This window comes from Tyto alba, unplaced genomic scaffold, assembly GCF_018691265.1.
Source record: "Tyto alba isolate M040663 unplaced genomic scaffold, T.alba_DEE_v4.0 Super-Scaffold_8, whole genome shotgun sequence".
NCBI classification, from domain to species: domain Eukaryota; kingdom Metazoa; phylum Chordata; class Aves; order Strigiformes; family Tytonidae; genus Tyto; species Tyto alba.
In genome coordinates this window covers 4,325,449-4,343,706 of record NW_024881329.1, presented here as the reverse complement: position 1 = coordinate 4,343,706, position 18,258 = coordinate 4,325,449, and the positions used below count along the sequence as shown (strand labels likewise).

Here is an 18,258-nt window from a genome sequence, read left to right as displayed (position 1 = left end):
TTCTTACAAAGATCTCAGCAGGTCCTGTCTGGGTAGGCTGCAGGTCAGCAATGTACCCTCACTGGTGTGGTGTGTTCCCAGGCCTTACTGTGGACCAAAAGCCCACACAGGAGCTGCCCAGATAAACCTCAATCCACACTGCAAGGCTCGGGTTTTCAACAGGAAAAAAAATGGAAATTGGCAAAAATCATCCTCACAAACCTTACCTCTTCTTGAGGGGGTCTAAATAAGGGGTGAACTCCTTAGAAAACCTGGCACCAGTGGGATGAGTAGCTAGGGTTATGCAGCAGAAGGCAGGCAAATGGTTTGTGAAATGTGATAAAGATGAGGAAAAGCACCAAGGAGACACAGGAGGGCAAGCTGTATTTTCAAAAAATAAGACATGACATTTCTAAAAGCAGCCTGTGGCTTTGGAGGGCCAGCTCAGCGACCCTTACCGAGAGCCGGTGTGAGAAGGTGAGCACGGCCTCTGGGAGCCCATCTCAGCCCTCCTACGCTGGACTGCAAACGGGATGGGATGCAGAGCCCCAGGGCTCACTGCAAAATCCTGTTCTACACGTGAAAGAAAGTCCTTTTAAAAATGGGAAGCAGGTGCTAAAGCAATCGTATTAAAACTGGGCTTTCCAAAGGGATTAGACAGCCAAGGATTCATACAAGCAGCTATTTATCAGTATTTTCAAGGCCGTGGTGATTTCTGGTCAGTAAGAGGCATGGTTTGACATTTTTATCCCCGTGTTTTCTTTTCTGTTTCTTATCTACCACAATGCAATGAGTCTCTCTTTTCCCAAGTCGGTTGATTCAGCCGTGCTGGAGCAGTCTGCTGCCCGTCCATCCCCTGGTAGTTACCCTCCCACAAGAGGCACAGAGCCCGCGCTTTTATGCAACACAGGGAGGAGGATCCCAGCCCTACAGCCCTCCTGGGGAGGCTCTTTCGGTCTCAAACAAGCTAATTTTAGACAACAATGAGATCTATAAGGAACAGAAGGGTTTCTTCTGTGTATATCACAAACTTGTTTACAAGGTAAATAGAGAATGGTCTGTAATTTAGGCGATCTAATTAATTATACAGTTGCAGCCTGGAGATGAAAGGTAAATGAGCTCATGAGGAGCTCCGACTCCAGCGGTGAGCTGCAGAGGCGTAGGTAATGGCCAAAGCCCCTGTCAGCTGCCATCGTATGGTCAGTCACCTGAAGTGAAGAGAGGCCTGCAAAGAGAAGTCGCTAGGATTTTAATCACTTCTCACTGTAGTGCAAGCTCTGTGCTTGTAGCAGGAGCGCCTCACGTGAAGCCACTCCTACGCTTACAGAAACACCCCCAGCCATTTCAGTGACAGACTATTAGCCCATGTCCTGCCTTAAATCACAGTCTCCATCCTCTTTGCCTAGAAGTTCCCTTGCATTTTGGGGCAGGAGATGTTTATTTTCATTGAGTGTGCATTTTTGCTGTGCATGGGAAAAGGTGAACATCTTCGACAAGAGGGAGGAATCTGCATTTCAGCAGAGATGACTAAAACAAAGTGCATCTCGCCTGGCCTTTGGAAAAAGGAGAGTGCACAGGAAATTACCATGCAGATTGCATATGGATGCGGTCTCAGGCATTTTTAAACAGAGAAATGAATGCTACTTTAAGCTGAGAAATGAGCCAGAATCAGCAAAGAAAACCCTCTTAAAACATCACTTGACTGTCTCATTCTGTGAAATGCTGTCATTTTATAACCACTTTTTAAAATACAGTTTTAAAAGTTTGGTTTCATAAGAACCAAAAAAGTGCACTATTAGGGCAAGCCAGCAGTCCATCGAGACTGTATCTTGTCTCCAGTGGTGGGGGTAGGACCAACTGACATTGCTGATCTCAGCCAGTGCCAACTACACACAAAAAGAAAAAAGGAAAAAAAAAAAAAGCTCAGAAATCCTTTACTTTCCTGAATGTTACTCTCAGCTCCAGTCGGACTTGTTCTTCCAGAGCCTTAGCAAGGAATAACAGATGAATCTGGCCAAGCCCAGAAATGCCATCCTCTTCCGATTCAGCCACTCTCCACAGCCAAATCTATTTTCATTTGTAAACTGAATTTACAGTTTACAAATTACAATTTAATTTGTAAATTATGTTTCATGTTATTTAAACTTCAAGGGCTTCTCCAGATGCAGATGAATTGGAAAAAGATGCAAAGTATAAAAGTTAGGGTGCCTTGAGTCCTCTCTTAGGATCCCTGTTTGGAGGGGAAGTGCCTTGGTGTGTTCAGATGCATGATGTGCATGTGTTTTGATGTGCACAAAATTCAATCCTTGAAACCATCATCCAGAGAAACTGCATTTTTAGGTTTGACTGAGAAAAGAGCTCTGTGTGTGGAAGGGCAGAGAACGTCACTCTGTCCTTACACCACCACTAACAAGGCTGACATACTGGCTTGTCTCTAGAAGAGCGGGTGGGGAAATAAGCTAGAGGGTAGGCAAAATTAAATTATTAAATTGTGGCCAAGAAAATGTATAACCAGGCAAACTGGGAGACATGGACCATGCCAGGACAGCGACTGACTCAGAGGGAGCAGGGAAACAGGCAGGTTTGGGGTGGGTTTGAGGTAGCAGAGTGTTCCTACCACGACACAAAAAACTGAGCGGAATACATAAAGAAGAGAAGAACAAGTATCACCATCAATGTGCAAGGGAAGAAACATGCTGCGGCTCCGCTGCATGCAGCTGACAGAGCACCCACAGCAATAGCTTTTAGTTGTTGGGAAAAAGGCTAGGGTACACATACCCCGTAAAATCATTAAGTAAAATCAGGAAGGACCTCAGTGTTTCTGGCACAGTGTAAATGATTTCCCTCTGTTCTGAGGAGGTTACAGACTAAATGGAAATGACAGACTAGAGGAAAAAACATTTACAGCCAGGGGGATGAAGTAGAGAGATTAAGTGATTTGCCAAAAGTTGCAGAAGCAGCCTGTGACAAGTAGTCTGTTTTACATTAAGTCCCAGGGGTTTGACTCTATGTAGCTGAGAGCATTTGAAAGCATCCAGGATCAAGTTAGGAGCTGAATCCTCACTGCTCCGTGATCAAACACAACGTGCTTTCAGTAACTTGAGACAAGTCTGGTCTACAGTGTGTGTCATGTTATTTTAAATACATCAGCAATCAGGAGTAATGGGTGAGATTTACCTATGGGAAGTCCAGCAAAGACCTTGACTATGAAAACTTCCATTACTCCCGGAAACTTCATCAAGCGTAGGATTTCTCTGATGCTAAACACGCAGCCAGACTGTGATGGACCTACAGAAGATGACATATTGATTAATACTCTATTTATGCAGGTTAGAGGCAGGAAGCAAGACACTCCGAGACTGCCGGCTCAGGTTCCCCACCACCTTTCCAAAAAGGAGGGTCTCAGAGGACCAACAGTCTGCCGATGGCAGGAGGTCGGGCGCTGGTGCCAGATCCACAGGCAGAGGACCCCCGTGAGACAGCGGGATTGCCTCCCACGCTGGGCCAAACTAACCCCTGGCGAGGGCTCCACACTAACCTTTCCTGAGATGCACGGCAAGCACTAGGCTGGAAGCCTGCACGGCAGAGTGGTCAACAGGTTGGGAATAATACTATTTCACAACCACATCTTAGGCATTGCAGTGTCAGCATTTCTAGTTTGGCACCTTTTTGCCTTTAAATGCAAACCCAAGTCCTTTAGCAGTCATTACAGCATGTCAATCTACCATCCCTATTCACGTGCTATTTATCAGAAACAGTAAATACTTACTGTGCTCCATCACATGATGGTCTGACTTTGGTTTAGCTTGCAAAGGGATCCAAACCACTGCTATCACGGTATTTATGAGACTTCCCACCAGCCCGACATACGTAGGAACAAAAACGCTGCAAACAGAAAAAATAGAGGTAAGTGGGTAAATATAATAAACAATACATTAATACCTCCATCCTGCAAAGGCCTGGGCACTTGGATGAGGAACAATCCCCTTGAAGTCGCAGTACATAGGGTTATAAAACAGCTCACATCCTTTCATGGAGTCTTTGGATATGACCACGGTTTGAAATTTCACCGAAAGATGGCTATTGCCATCAAGATAGTTTATTGTTTGTGTTAATAATAGGGTATAATGCAATGCTTTTAAATCTGTAAGTATCAGGAGAAAAGAGCCCCTCTTGGTGTAATGAAGCTTAAAAATCTTCCCACAGAAAGCACAGCATCTGCTTGTTAAAATTAATTTAATCCCCCATCTAATCTCCAATTTCATTCATCTAAGCATCATCTCACTCCCTGAAATTTCTCAGCAAAATCAAATGGAGTTAAGGAAAGTGAAGAAATTACTCAAGATGATTAAGGATGGTAGAATACAGCCCAGCCTACAACCAGAACTGAAACCACCGGAGATACAATACCACTTGAAAAGGAGCTGCTAAATATAACAAACATGATTTACAAAACCTTCTGAGGAGGTGAGTAAACAGCACTTTGATTGATGCACCTACTTTTCTCCAAAGGTGCCCAAAACCAAATCAACACCCCTTTGACTGTCCATCAGAGCCCCAAACGTTGGATCTTTCGCAGAAGTGGGGGCACATGCTTAGACGTAGACACAGCGAACAGCAATTATTAACTGTAGTTGTACAATGATAAAAAGGAACTATTACAGCTTATCTAAAAAACCCACACACAAACCACGTAAAAGTCAATAGAGTCAATAATAAGTCCTCAATTATTGCTGTCCTCTTAAAAGAGAAGATTAGGAAATGATGACTCCTAGTCTTTAAGGGCATGTGGGAAGATTTCAGACTCTGAAGGGCTTTAACTCTGCCAAACACAGGTGGAGCAAAGTCCAGGGCTGGAAGACTGAAACTCAGGAGAGTCAAGCTGAAAACAAAGGGAGAAGCATGTTTTGTTTTTAACAGTGAGAGCAATTATCCACTCAACCAGCTCATTAAAAGTCTCCCCTGTCATGGGAACCCTGTTAGCCAAAGGGTTTCATAAAACATGTGCTTAAAACCTACTGCAGGACACAGGTTTGGGGTGGGAATGCCCAGCAGGAACACCAAAGGCTGGTGTCACGGAGGGCACAAGACTAAATGACCATCATGGTGTCTTGGGGGCACCAAAATTTAAGCACCTTGGACTTCAGCAAAGTAAAGCCTGGATTTCACCAGAGAGTGCTTTGGAGCCGTGCGGATCGATGCAGACCCAGAGGCGACCACATCATCCCTGTGCCCCCAGCAACCTGTGCTGCAAAAACAAGATACAAACGCGAGCTGCAAGCTGCCATCGATGCTCCCTGTGAGCCTGCTGATAAAGGACTGCTTATTGCCTGACTTCTCACTGCTGCTTGCCTTGTCAGACCGTGGTGTATGTTTTTCATGGATTAACCAGCAGCACTAATTGTAAAAGCCTCAGGTTTCCTCTGTGCTAGACAAAGGTGTGGTCTGAATAATTTCTGCAGTATTATTAAAGTCCCAGAGCAAGACAGTCAAGGCTTGAGATGCAAACAACCGAGAAAAGCATCAAAGAGCAAATACATACATATATATATATATACACACACACACATATTCCCACTAATAGCAACAGCAAAAATCCCAGCTGAATATTTTAATTCTCATTAATTATTATTAATAACAACAAAGTCAGATAATATCTTCCTGCAAATGGACTTAGTGCAGTAATTTAGACCTGCTGCCTTCCATCTGCCAAGCTGTTCCGCTAATTACCCCGGACCACAAAATTAGTCATTTACTGGATCGTTATTTTTTATTTTTAGCACAGCAGATTGCCACTTTCTGATTTAAAATTATCTGCCAAGCAGTTCCCAAACTACTGAAATCAACTTTGTGGACCCAGATTTTTATCCAAGAAGTCCAGACTTTCTACATCGTATTGCAACATAAAGTAAATTTGCTAACAAAATGGAAAGCATAAAATAATCAAAATAAATAGCTGCAGATAACAATGCTTTCTGGAGTTTTTATATTTCAAGCTGTCATTCTGATATGAAAAAACTGCATCATTTCAATTATCAACAATTTTTACTGGACCAAAAACTTCCTTTCCACTGTTATTTTTTTCCTGGGGTTTTCCAGAATCCCACAGGCCAATGTAAATATGTTTTACTCTTCAAATTCAAGACGAATTACAGCAAGCAATAAGGGAAGGATCCCCCTATACAGCTAGTAAGCAAACGATGCACTACTTCACTGCAAGCATACGACTGATAATTCATTGCTGTGAAAGGGAGAGGAGAACCTTGACATTTTACATATTTGGGAAAACCTGGGCTTGCTGTAATGGATTGGTGGCATTTTGTATGGCTGGACTCTGAAGTCAGAGAAATCCAGTAAAATATGGAGCTCAAAACTGTGTTTCCCAGCCAAGCCTGAAGTGTTCAAAATCATCTGAAAATCCCTTTGCTTAACTACGGCTTTCGGTAAGTGCTTAGTCTTTTTCCAAATATTAAGCATTATCATTCCTTGATGGAAAGGTGCTGAAGGTACACCCTCGGGTTAGCTGCTCCCCTATCTCATCCTTTGGCAGGGACGAACTCTGGAACTGGACGTAACACATCTGTGTCCACGAAACCACCCCTTGCACTTGTTTGTTTGCTCGTTTAAGAAAGCTGAAGTGAAACCAAGGGTCATAAAAATGCTATAGCAACACAGCAGGTCATTAATTTTTTTCTGATGTATTTTCATTTCTTCCTTTATGATGTTTCCATTGCAACCCATGAATTACACATGATGACACCTCGAGTGTCACCCCACCAGTATGGCATCAATGGGATGCATCCTCCCACTCCTGAAGGGAAAGGCAACTGTCTTACAAAGCAGCTGCGCAGAGCAGCTTTCCTGACACATCATCACCTCAGAACCCCCCATGAGGATTGCTCTGGGGCTTGGGTAGGCAAGGGGCTGCACACAATGTCTTTTCCTATTGTAGGAAGGCGCAAAAATATTTACACCATCATATAAAGGGACATAAATGCTAAAACCAGCGTACATGTGCTGAATCATTATTTCTGGCAGCAAGGAAGATAAATGCCAGTGGGTTGAGTTGACAATATTCTTGCAACGATGCTGACAGGAGACCAGAGGCCAATGTATTTGCTGGGGAAACTGGTGAACTTGCAGTGGTGCTGCTGGATCCTCCTCTAGAGCTGCTCCATGGGGAAAACTCTACCCACACCCTTCGATGCTGCTGGGAGGGACCCGCAGCCCTGTGGAGGTGGGTGGGAAGGAGGCAGCGGCAGTCTGGAGGAGTCCAGCAAGAAGCAGGAGGGCAAGGGAGGGCTTGCACCCCACAACAGCCCCCAGGAACAGCGCTTTAACTAGGGGTATGGCAGTGATCTTGCCCCCAGCAGAGAAAACAGCTGGGGGTTAACACTCTTGCTGGACTCTTTTCTGCATGCTAAGCAAGTGGAGGACCTGGGGCTAAGCTGTTGTTCTTATTTCTTACTGGTCTGATTATGAGCAAGTGGTACAAACCAGAACAGCTAAGCTAAAGGCGAGACACCCTGACCCCTCAGCAGATCTAGAGGCTGGGGTAGGAAGGATCGCTGGGTTGGCAGCTCCTGCTTGACTTGGCTCGTGGGCACTCATCTTTATTTTTTTTAAGATTCAAACATGAAATCTCTTCTCTGTCGATATCAGTGGGAGTCCTTCTGCATTCAATTTTGCCTGTTTGACTTAGGAGGAAGTTTCTCTAGGAAGGGATGTGGCGGCATTATTAAGACAAATGAGGCACATTAATCAGGTTGCTCCTGTGGGACCTTTTCCCATCTTCTTCCCTTCCTGCCCTTGCTCTCGTCCCTCCCGGCTGTCCACAAACCAGCCATGTGGAGCCAGAGCGAGCCGTGCCAAATCCAGCAGCAGATTTCCTGAGCAGGGCAGAAGAACAAAGGACGCGGGCAGGACTAATACAATTAAATTAAAGGGAGCAAAAGGGCGCAGCAGCTTCAGCAGCTGACATCATTGTGTGGCCTCTTCCAGCTTCTTGCTGATTAATAGAGGTTAAGAGCCTTTACTGTCCTGGGCTTTATGGTCAAAATAACTTGGGTAACTTTATCTGTGTAATTCAGCATGCTACTTATAACTCATTTGCTTCTCTTGCATCTGCAGAGAGAGTCCCTTGCTAACTTCTGCCAGCCATCTTCCTTTCTCTCCCCTGGGGTTTTCTGCTAGGCAAAGCTCCTCTCAGGGTGTCAGCTAAGATCACAGATGCCCAGTCTTTGTGTGTTTTCAGCCTTGCTGTGAGAGGGAGGAACTTAACTCATCGCCCTGTCCTGCACAGGACTGACGTGCCCCAAGGTCCTGCTGTCAGGAAGGTACAAAGCGATCGGCTGGAGGGAGCAAACACATGAACCCAGAGGAGGACTAGTTTTTGCTAGTTTTTGCCAACGGGAGCAGCCGCAGCTTGCCCCAGCTTAAAGCTTTCAGAGAAATAAGAAAGAATGAGCAGAAGAACCTGGAGGCCCGGAGCCCATAACATCAGCCAAACACTGCTTAACGACATAACGAAAGCCTCTCCTTTTCATTTTCCTAAGGCCATTAGTCAAGTGTGGTGGATGCATTAAAAGCATCCATTAAAAGAGTTTTAAAGGGTTTCAAAAAGTGGGATGGCCAGCCCAGGACACACTCACTGTGGGACCAATGATGTGACCAGGTACAAGGCTGACAGCTAGGATTGCCCATCTGGAAACTCCATCTTTAATGCTGGTGGGAAAGCAGAATTGATGATGAAACTGTTAATAGTAATGTCATGGTAAACAGATTAAACTCAAAGAATATATTAACATTCAAAGCCAGCTGGAGGAGGGTTGCATTTCTTCCCATCTAACGCTTAACCAGCCTCTGTATTTACCTGCAGGTAACTGTAAATCCCGACCTGCACCAGGCTTCCCGGGTGAGGCCAAGCGAGGACACGCTCTACTTTACTTCACAACCTGCTCCTATCAGGGTCAATTAGTATAAGGCAAACGAGTGCAATCAGGGTTCAGTTTCTGAACTAAGACGTGGCGCAGTAGCACAGGTGACAGCAAGGGCTCCCAGAGGCTCCCCAACTCCTAGAAGTGATTTTTTTTTGCAGCTCTGCCCTAAGTGTCACATGCCCCTGAAGTCAGAGGTGGCACATGTGAAGCATTAGAAAAATCTGGTGAAGTTTACAGCAAATGCAGCTCTTGGAAAGCAGGGCCTGGCCAAACAAGTATGTGTGGGTGTATACACATACATATAAATGTACAAACACATATGCACAGCATTTCCCAGTAGCTTCAAAGCAATGCTTTCAGCAAAACTTCCACAAAAAACACAATCCCACAAAGGCGTGAGCACCATGCAGAGATCAGGCAGTGGCACAGAGCAGGAGAGAGGCCACTGACCATGTGTTTGCAGGGCAGGCAATATTTTCAGCTCGCAGACAAGGGCATTTGAACAGTCCCTGCTGATACCTGCCAGCTACATCCCCCAGGCAGTGCCGGGGGCAGATGGGCGCCGGAGCCTCCCACTTCCACCAAGGAACACGGGATACAGTTCCGGGCTCCAGCCCAAATCCCAGTCCTTACTCTGACCTTGCTGGGCTGTGATTTCCATCTTTGGTTTCCTGCCTAAAAAGGCTGGGACAGACCCATGAAGGCACCCAGGGGTGGCTGCCAGGCAGGAGGCTGCATTCAGGCCGTGTGTGCCTTGAGATGGTATCAGTTGAGTTCTGATTAGCATTCCAGCCACAGAGCCCTGCTCTGCAAAGCCCAGGAGAAAAACGCACGTGTGTAATTGCACAATTAAATGTTGCGTCAATACAGCGATTCTTTCGAGGAGGAAGCAGTTCCCAATGATTCCCTGAGGATTAAAGGATCAATGTGTAGTTCAGCAGTGAATGGGATTGTGTTTGTTTTCTTTCTCTTTTTCTTAATAAAGTCAAAGTTGAACATGGAGAGAGCACAAATTGTTTTTTAGTGACTCACTCCTACATCAAAACAGCGCTGCATAAAGCCGGCATTCATAGCTAGCCCAGATTCCTTAAAGAGCTCTGAAAGGACTCTCAAAATATTTCTTTGATTGCAGTCCGGCCACACTATCCACTCATCCACTCACACCCTTAGAGGGGCAGCTATGGGTGAAAAACAGCCGGTGAGTTAAAAAGAAAAGAAAAGCAAAAAAATAAGGTGAAAAAGAAAGGTTCAGGTGAAACCATGACACCAAACATGCTCTCCAGCAAACAGCTTTGGGTCTGTAAGAAAGTGAGCAGTGGCCGCTGTGTTCCTGATAACTTAGGGATACACAAACTTAGGGCACAACTGATTGCAAATCAGTGATGGTTTTGTTCAAGGAACTTTGTTTTACTGCTTTGACAGTGCTTGCTGAATGTACTTCCTCTTTGACCCATCGTGGTCTGGTCTATGTTGTTCAGATTCCTCCTACAGACAAAAAAAAACAAGCACAAAATTTCACCAAAGCTTCTTAAAGAAACAAAACCACAAAAGCCTCAACCACAAATAGATTTATTGAGCCTGAAAAAATTTCACACATTTCCTAGGACATTCATGCAAATGTACAGAGATAGTCCAGCTTCCACCGCCCAGGGCAAGAAATGGCACAATAACACAAATAAGCCCAGACATCTCCATGCTCAGCAGGCTTCCCGCTGGTGAAGGGCAGCCAGTACCACCCATCACATCATCCATGCCCTTGAGAGGAAAACAAAAAAAAACCCAAACCTTCCTTTCCGCAGTTCTTACTCCCTGTCTTCATGGAAAAAATATCACACCAAGGCCTGAATAAGCATGGAATGAGTCTCTCCCCCTGGCTCTCCTGTCCAAGCAAATGCTCATGTGAAAACAGTGTATGAAGCAGGGAGTGCAGGTTAACGCCAGCTGAAGGAGTCTTAAAACCCAAGTGGGAACAAACGCAGCTTTTGAGGGACATGTGCCAGAGAAAGATTCCCTTTCTCACCTGCTTCCTCTTGGTCAGGTAGAAGGTACTTCACAGGAGGTAGGACAAATTGCCTGGGATAAATCACCTGTATTTCATTGTAGCCCCTCAGTGGGACTCCTTCAGTTGCAATTTTCCCATTATCTACCTGGGAGCCTGTAGAGATAGAGTGTAAAACCTGAGTGGGTAACCACTCCCACCCATACATCGACAGGAAAAGGAGAGAGTTCACTGCCCTGATGAAACTGGAAACCATGAGCGGGGTGTCCTTTTTGCCACATATGTTTTAGATGAGGAGCAGCAGAAGTTGGCTGCTGCTGCTTCAGGGGGAGCAGGGGGCTCTTTTTCACTCCAGTGAATTTGACATCATTGCAGGCTGTCCAAGGAGGTGGCGAGACTTTGTGTCCGCACCCTCTGCAGAGCCCCTCACAGGGCAAGAATGAGTCACACGCAGACAAGTGCTTATTCAACTTCTTATTTCTAGTGGCAGCCACATCTGGAAAATTCGGGTGGTGGGAAAGGAAAAAAAGAGGAAGGGGGGTATGGGCATCCTGCATCACCCGTTTCCATCAGAACTGGGCAAGGGAGGGATGCTAAAGATTGTCACTGGTGCATTGGCGGAGCAAAGAGCCAGGAGTGCAGTGGCAGAGGCACGTCAGAGCTGCTGTGTGCTGGGGACACCAGGCATGGGACAAGGCCAGGAGCTCACAGCCATCCCCAAAGTCATCGGCGCTAACTGTGGCTTAACTTCCTTAAGGGACATTCTCTCCTGTGTGTGTCACCGACCCAGCACAAGGAGGGCTGCTGCTGGGACTTGACACGGAACCTTGCAGAAAAAAACACTTTAGGTCAGTTCAGGGTGTTGAAAAAAACCACAGGCTTCTTCCACAGGGAAAATCCTCCTTTGGCAAAACTCCCTATGTAAGCGGTGCTCTGTGAGAGCAGATAAAGCTGGCTGTCCATCAGGGACTCCGCAGCAAGGAAGTTATCTGTCCCCCCCACAAAGCGCCTGCTGCAGAGACAATCCCAGCAACGGAAAGCAGCTCAAGCTATCCAGCTCCTGCTGCAGCCCCCGCTCGAGCACGGCAGATCCCGCTGCCGGGGTGTGAAGGGGATGCTTGTGGCAGGATGCTAATTCCCAGGCAGCTGGAGCAGCCTGCCCGTCCTGCTGCCTGATCCAGCGCAGCGCTCCTCCAAGGAACTCGTCTAATTGCCGGAAGAGGCATATCAGTTACGCTTCAATAAGACGTGGGCGGATTTGAATGCTTTGCCCATAATCCACCACTAATTTCGAGTACCATTTATTCTCATGTGCTCTTTTATGGTAGAACATCCTATTTCAAAATACTGCACTCTGCTAATTCAAAGCTTGCACTTATATGCATGATTATTGCTTTTCCCTATTGCTCTGTGTAGACAGTCCCACTGGCATCTCGGTGCACTGAACACCTGCACATTTACATGCATTTATAACAAATGGGGGAATAAGCTGCACTCCCCAAAAGACTTTAGCCAGCTGGCTGGCTAAGTCATTGCTTGCTCATGCTCCATGGTATCACCTCATACGTCTAGAGATGGAGGAGTCTAGACAAGGACCAGGTATGAGCTGCACTCCCTGAAAGGGGGCTTGCAACATCTGGCTCTGATCCCAACAGCGCTAATACTGGATGAGCTGGGGCAGGTCAAGATAGGCATCAGAAAGTAGGTGTAAGCGGTCAGTTCTCACAACAGAAGCATCCCACTGGTGAGCTGGGACATGTGCTGTTCGATCTATCTGTGAACAATCTGGAGCAGCAGTGAGGTAAGAAAGTTTGCTGAGGATATGCAGCTAAGAGAGTATTGGGGAAAAGAGCAGTCAGTGGGGAGTTGCATATGGCCCTTACAGGGCTGAGGGATTGGGCAATAACATGGCAGCTGAAAGTCAGTACAGATGAGATTTAGCGTGATGCATGCACAGAAAAGAAGTCTTAAATTCACATATGAAATTATGGTTTCTGAACTGCTTATTATTACTCAGGAGTGAGACCTTTGGACTACCATAGATGATTCCACAGAACTATCAGCTCAGCGCTCAGCTAATCAAACACCAGGGATTACCATGAAAGAAACAACAAGCGAACAAAGAGAACCTCATTAAGCCATTGTATAAACTCCTCGTTCACCAATATTTTGAACAGTGCATGCAACCCTGGTCCCCTCCTCTCAAAAAGGTATCTAAGAAATGGAACAGGCTCAGAGGATGGCAACAAGGACAATTTGTGGCAGCCGGTTTTATTCCTGAGGAGTCTGAGAGCCTTCACCCCAGGCAGGCAATGTCCAAGGGACATCTAATAAAGGTCCACAGGTTGGTTTGTGAGGGATTGACACAGTCATTTCCACCACAAGAACTGTGAAGCACCAAACGAGGCTGTCAGTGGTTCAAAACGAAAAGAAAGTCCTAATTCTTCCCACAGCACGATGAAGGTTGGTGGAGTTTGTTACTACTCACATTGCAGAAGCAAAAGGTTTAGATGGGTACAAGGAGAGACTGGACAAGCACTTGGAAGAATGATCCATCGAAGGTTACTAGAGAGTCATGAACTACATTCATTTATATCAGGAAATCCCCTGAGCTGTAAATAGTTGGAGGCTGGAAAAGTAATCAGTAAAGCGTTATGCAAGTTTGTCTCACTCTTTCTCTTCTCTAGGCTTCTTACTATGATTTTTTTGGAGAAAGGATACCAGATCATGATGAGACACAACTGCAATATCCTCCTCTACAGCAGAAATCAAAACCATGTTTCCCACCACCATCTCACAAACCAGACAGGCTCATTTTTGCTCATTCCCTGGAAAATGCTGCTTTTTTTCCCACTATGCTTAAACATTCCAGATAATAAATAAGAGTAACCACAACTCTCACTTTGCACTTAGGACACTCAGCTGGGCAAGGGTAATGCTACATTTCAGTCCAAGAAATGTTCATGTATCTTATGGAGTGACTGTTTAATATAACACAAAGATGCAATCCCCCGTCTCTCAAACATGGATATTTCCCAGTCTTTTTCTTGGATACTACAACCATACAAAGTAGTAATAGTTTTTGGGGTCGCCCACACCTTCTTCTTCTTCTTCATGGTGGAGGTTTGTTCCCCAATGGGTGGCAAAGCCTTTAAGCAATTCTTTTATTATTTTTTTAATTAAGCAACAAAAACTGTTCTTCCAAGCTCAGAATGTGGTAAATTATTAAAACGCGCAGTTTGGGTGTGTTGCTGGGTAAGGACTCCCACACACAGACTGGTTAGAAGGTGAGCAGCACTTGCTAGACTACCTGGTGACTCACCACCGAATGCATCGTTAATCATATGTTACAGCATGTCTGACTTCATAGAGTACTGTAGGTGGTGTGAAATAATTTTTGAATGAGTTCAAGCTTTTTCTAGCTTTTATGAGGTTACAATGCTTCAGACTCCAAAAGACTCAGCTGGGCAGGAAACTGTTGAGGATTTGCTATAGTAACCTGGGCTGCACTCCCGGCACGTCAGGTCTTGGCTCACGGCAGTGGCTTTGGAGGATCCGCAGCTTTGGCATCAGCCAGAGTTGTTACCTCTCAATGATTGCGATGCACTCGCTTACTCAGATCTGGCTCAAAGCAATGCGTGGGCAAAGCTGAATTCTGCTGCCCAAGGATGAGGGGTGGGGGCCGGGTAGTTCCTGTGAGGGGAAGGGGTAGGATTTGGCTGGGAAAGAAAGCACGAAGAGAGCTCTGGGGAGCCAGGACCACTGCCTTTGCTGGCACTAAGGAGACAGGCGGTGACTGCTACTTCCAAGAAGACCTCTCCCACCTTCCAAAAACAGACACAGACACCAGATGCTCTGGCTTTCCTCAATGAGCATGCCTTCTCGCCACTCTGGCACAGGCAAGTAGACGACAGGACTGTGGGCAGACAGTCTGATGCCGCAGGCAAGGACATATTTTGCCAGTGCTTGGAGGTGTCCCAGCATCAGCCCACCAAAGGACTCCTGTTTCTTCCTCTGCCAGTCCCCTCTGCAAGCAGGGCACTGGTAAGGCTACTGCGATGATCCAAGAGATCAATCCTGGTGTCACGCAAAAAGAAGGGCTTCCTCCATACCCCACACCCAAAGGCTAACAAGGGAAATAGAGAAGCCATTGACCAGCCAAGTCTGACACTTAAATTTCATCTCTTACCAGGACCTCATTCATGTGAATGACATTTTTAAGCTATGTAATCCCTGGCAAAACAAGTTACTTCTTTACCTTGAGGTAAGTAACTGTAAATGCAGCATCCTACCAGAGTTATGGCACAGACTGATCTTGCCTTGGAACAAGTAGTGGCAGCCAACACCTCCTACCTCGAGGTGTGAAAAATCTTGTCATGCTGCATCAAGGGCTCCAGCGCCTTTTGTCTAGTAAGACCTTTTAATGAAATAAGACACATTAGGGCTAATTTTGTATGGGAAGCAATGTTGGAACCCTAAAAAAAAAAAGTCACAAATAAGACACTTCACACGTCAGGTGGAAGACTTCCCAGCATCCCACTCCAACTTCTTAATTGCACAACAGCCCCCATGAAAACAACCCTTTCTCCAGCAAAGACAGAGCCTGAGGGCTGTGGCACAGCTGATTTGATTTCATGGAGAGTTTGACCCCAGAAGGAGGCATCTGCATGAGAAGAGTGAGTCACTCCATTTCAATAATGGGCAAAACAATTAATTAAAGGTGCACAGTCTGCTTGCTTGGGCAGGCTTCGTATGCTCAAACCAGGAGTGGTCTCACTGTTACTATATTTACTGAACTCCTCCAACTAAGTATTCTGTTTCCCTTATCCCACAATGACAATGGTTTCTGCACAGTAAAGATATTCAGAAAGGAGGTTGGTTCTGTGTTACATATTTGCAAATTGTCGTAGTTTTCTCCCCTACACAGGTTGTAAGACAAACACTAGCTAAGGAACGGCAAAGAAACTTTGCACTGAACGATGTATTTTCAACTACTTTGTTTAGCATAGTAGAAAATAACTTACCTGGGTTAAAAAGCACATTCAATATTAACTGAAGTTGCTTGCACTTTTCGGAGCAACAAATTGAAAACACATTTAAGGTACTTCATACCAGCCAAATATAATTGCAGGATCTTCTACGCATCTTGCATCTTTCAGTGGATCCCAGCATTGCCAAAGCCCTGCACGAGAACATCCTTTACCTGCAGACCTGGTGCAGCGGCTGCATTTCGAGCTCTGCCTAACACACCTTTGCTCTCAGTTGGAGGCGCTCCCCTTAGGGGGAAAAAGCGCTTTGTTCCTTCTTTGCACCATGTTTCATCTTGGCCCCACTACTGAGACCACCTACAGGGATGCCAGTTAGTATCAGCTGCGTTGTGCTGAACTGGTATTTACGGGAGCGCTCGGTGGGAACCACATCTTAGACAGCCTCACGGGCAGCCTCCCCACCCAGCCACACGCTTAGGGCAGAAGCCTGCTCCATTCACCACCAAATGACGGCAACTGCGAGCTACCTGCTGATGGACTTGTACAGAAAACTGTGAGCAGAGTGTTTACTGTATTTTTAGTTGCGCTTAATTGTAAATTAGCAGCTGGAAACAAGGAGGGGTGAGCGGTGTGTGAGCCGCCAGCTGCCTGCAGAGGAGGTTGGAAACCTCCGATTATACATTTCTGTAGCTCCAATGAGCAAAGCGCTGGCCCACTGCACGCTTGGGGTTTGCTGTACCTGGAAAATTTACATTTCAAGCCATCTGGTGTTGCAAGAGCCGGAGGCCACACACTTCTTTGGCAGGACATCTTAGGAAACACCTGTATTTTAGATGCTACAACCAGGTAACTCAAGGCAGCAATGGGCCATGTTCTTTAGTGGTCGGCAGCAATGATGATTTTAGACTGGCGCTTGTGATATCCTGGAGCCTCTCAGAAGCTGGCTGGTTTCAGTGAGCCAAAGATGTCCACACAGACAAACTGGTTGATGAGGAAATTATTTACCTTTTGACTAGCAGGTTGTTATTTTTTCTCTTTCCAGTGCACAACGAAAAAGAATCTTGTGTTTTCTTTTCACTTCAATTTTATTTTCAGCAGGGCAAAAACATTAAAACATGGACTTCAAAGTCCTGCTAAGCCTGTTGGACATAACTCTGTAAAGCACCAGGGAAATACTGGACTGTCCAAAGTTTCAGGATCTCCAGACCTGGGTCCACATCAGTCCTCATATAGTTTTCCTTTCTCACATAGACAGACCTAATGCAGTAGCAGCTGAAAAAACTCACACTTCAGATCTCACAGTTTATCTTCATAACATCTCTGTGGGTCACAGTGGTACAAACAACCCATATGTACTCACAGGGAAATGAGGCACAGAAAACCCAAGTGCCCTCACAATGTCCCATAAAGATCATGGTGGAAAAAAAAAAGCCTTAAAAATCAGGTCTCTCACATGGAAATTTAAGTGCTCAGACCAGTGGACCACACTTTTCCTCTCCTCTTTCTTTTTCCTGGATCCCCAAAAGCCTTTCTGATGCCCCAGTCACACCACTGATGCAACTTGCTGTGTCATGCAGCACCCTGACAACACAACACCAGCACTGCGTATTACAACACCATTGATGGGAGAAGCACACATATGTAGATTTTGGAAGTGTGTGACATCCCTATTACTCTTTCAAGAATTCCTCCTGAGGAGCCTTGCCATCACACACTGGTGTCAGCTAGCCCAGCCCCACAGGAACCAGCTGCCCTAGAAACAGGCTTCGCCCCAGGGATGCATCCTGAAGCCCTGACTCAATTAAAGCACAAATTTGAGTCAGTGGAAACTTCTCTGAGGAAGGACTGAGTAAAAACCACAGGGTCCAAGTAAAATGAGCCTGAGGAATTAGCGAGAAACACTGCAATCCCAGCTGCACTGGGGGCATCATGGAAAAAGGGTTTGTAAAAGGTCAGTCGGGGCCATCATGGAAAAGATGCGAAGTCAGGAAGAGCTGACAGTTTTTTACAGGATCAGGCCCAACATCAACGGTGTAGATGCGATGGCTGCCAATCCCTATCAAAATGGAAGAGCCCAGCACAAAGAGCTCAGCCATAAAGCAGAGATATGGATAAGATGCAGGAGAGGACTTGAGATTCATTCACTGCTCTTTAGTAAGTTATCAGATAGCAGCAGTTGAGGAATAAAGATGGTATGAGTTTAGTACCAACTATCTTTTCCTTTAATCCCTGCTTCAGATCAAGGCTAGTAGTTAAACTGGCCTCAGACAAAGGCAATGTTTTTACTACATGACATAAACTAAGCACAACTTATTGTATTTACAGATACAGCCAACAAACCCCTGTATTTTAA

At 45.7% G+C, this 18,258-nt stretch overlaps 1 protein-coding gene across 1 annotated transcript in view; it reads right to left on the bottom strand.

The window, feature by feature from the left end:
• SLC22A18 (solute carrier family 22 member 18) overlaps positions 1–18,258 on the bottom strand; it is a 61,515-nt gene that overhangs the window by 20,584 nt on the left and 22,673 nt on the right. Inside the window, exons 5-6 of the mRNA XM_032984964.2 lie at positions 3,749–3,864; positions 3,157–3,267 (exon numbers count right to left, since the gene is read on the bottom strand). Of these exons, the coding sequence (XP_032840855.2) occupies positions 3,157–3,267; positions 3,749–3,864 (227 nt within the window). The remainder of the gene's footprint in view (positions 1–3,156; positions 3,268–3,748; positions 3,865–18,258) is intronic.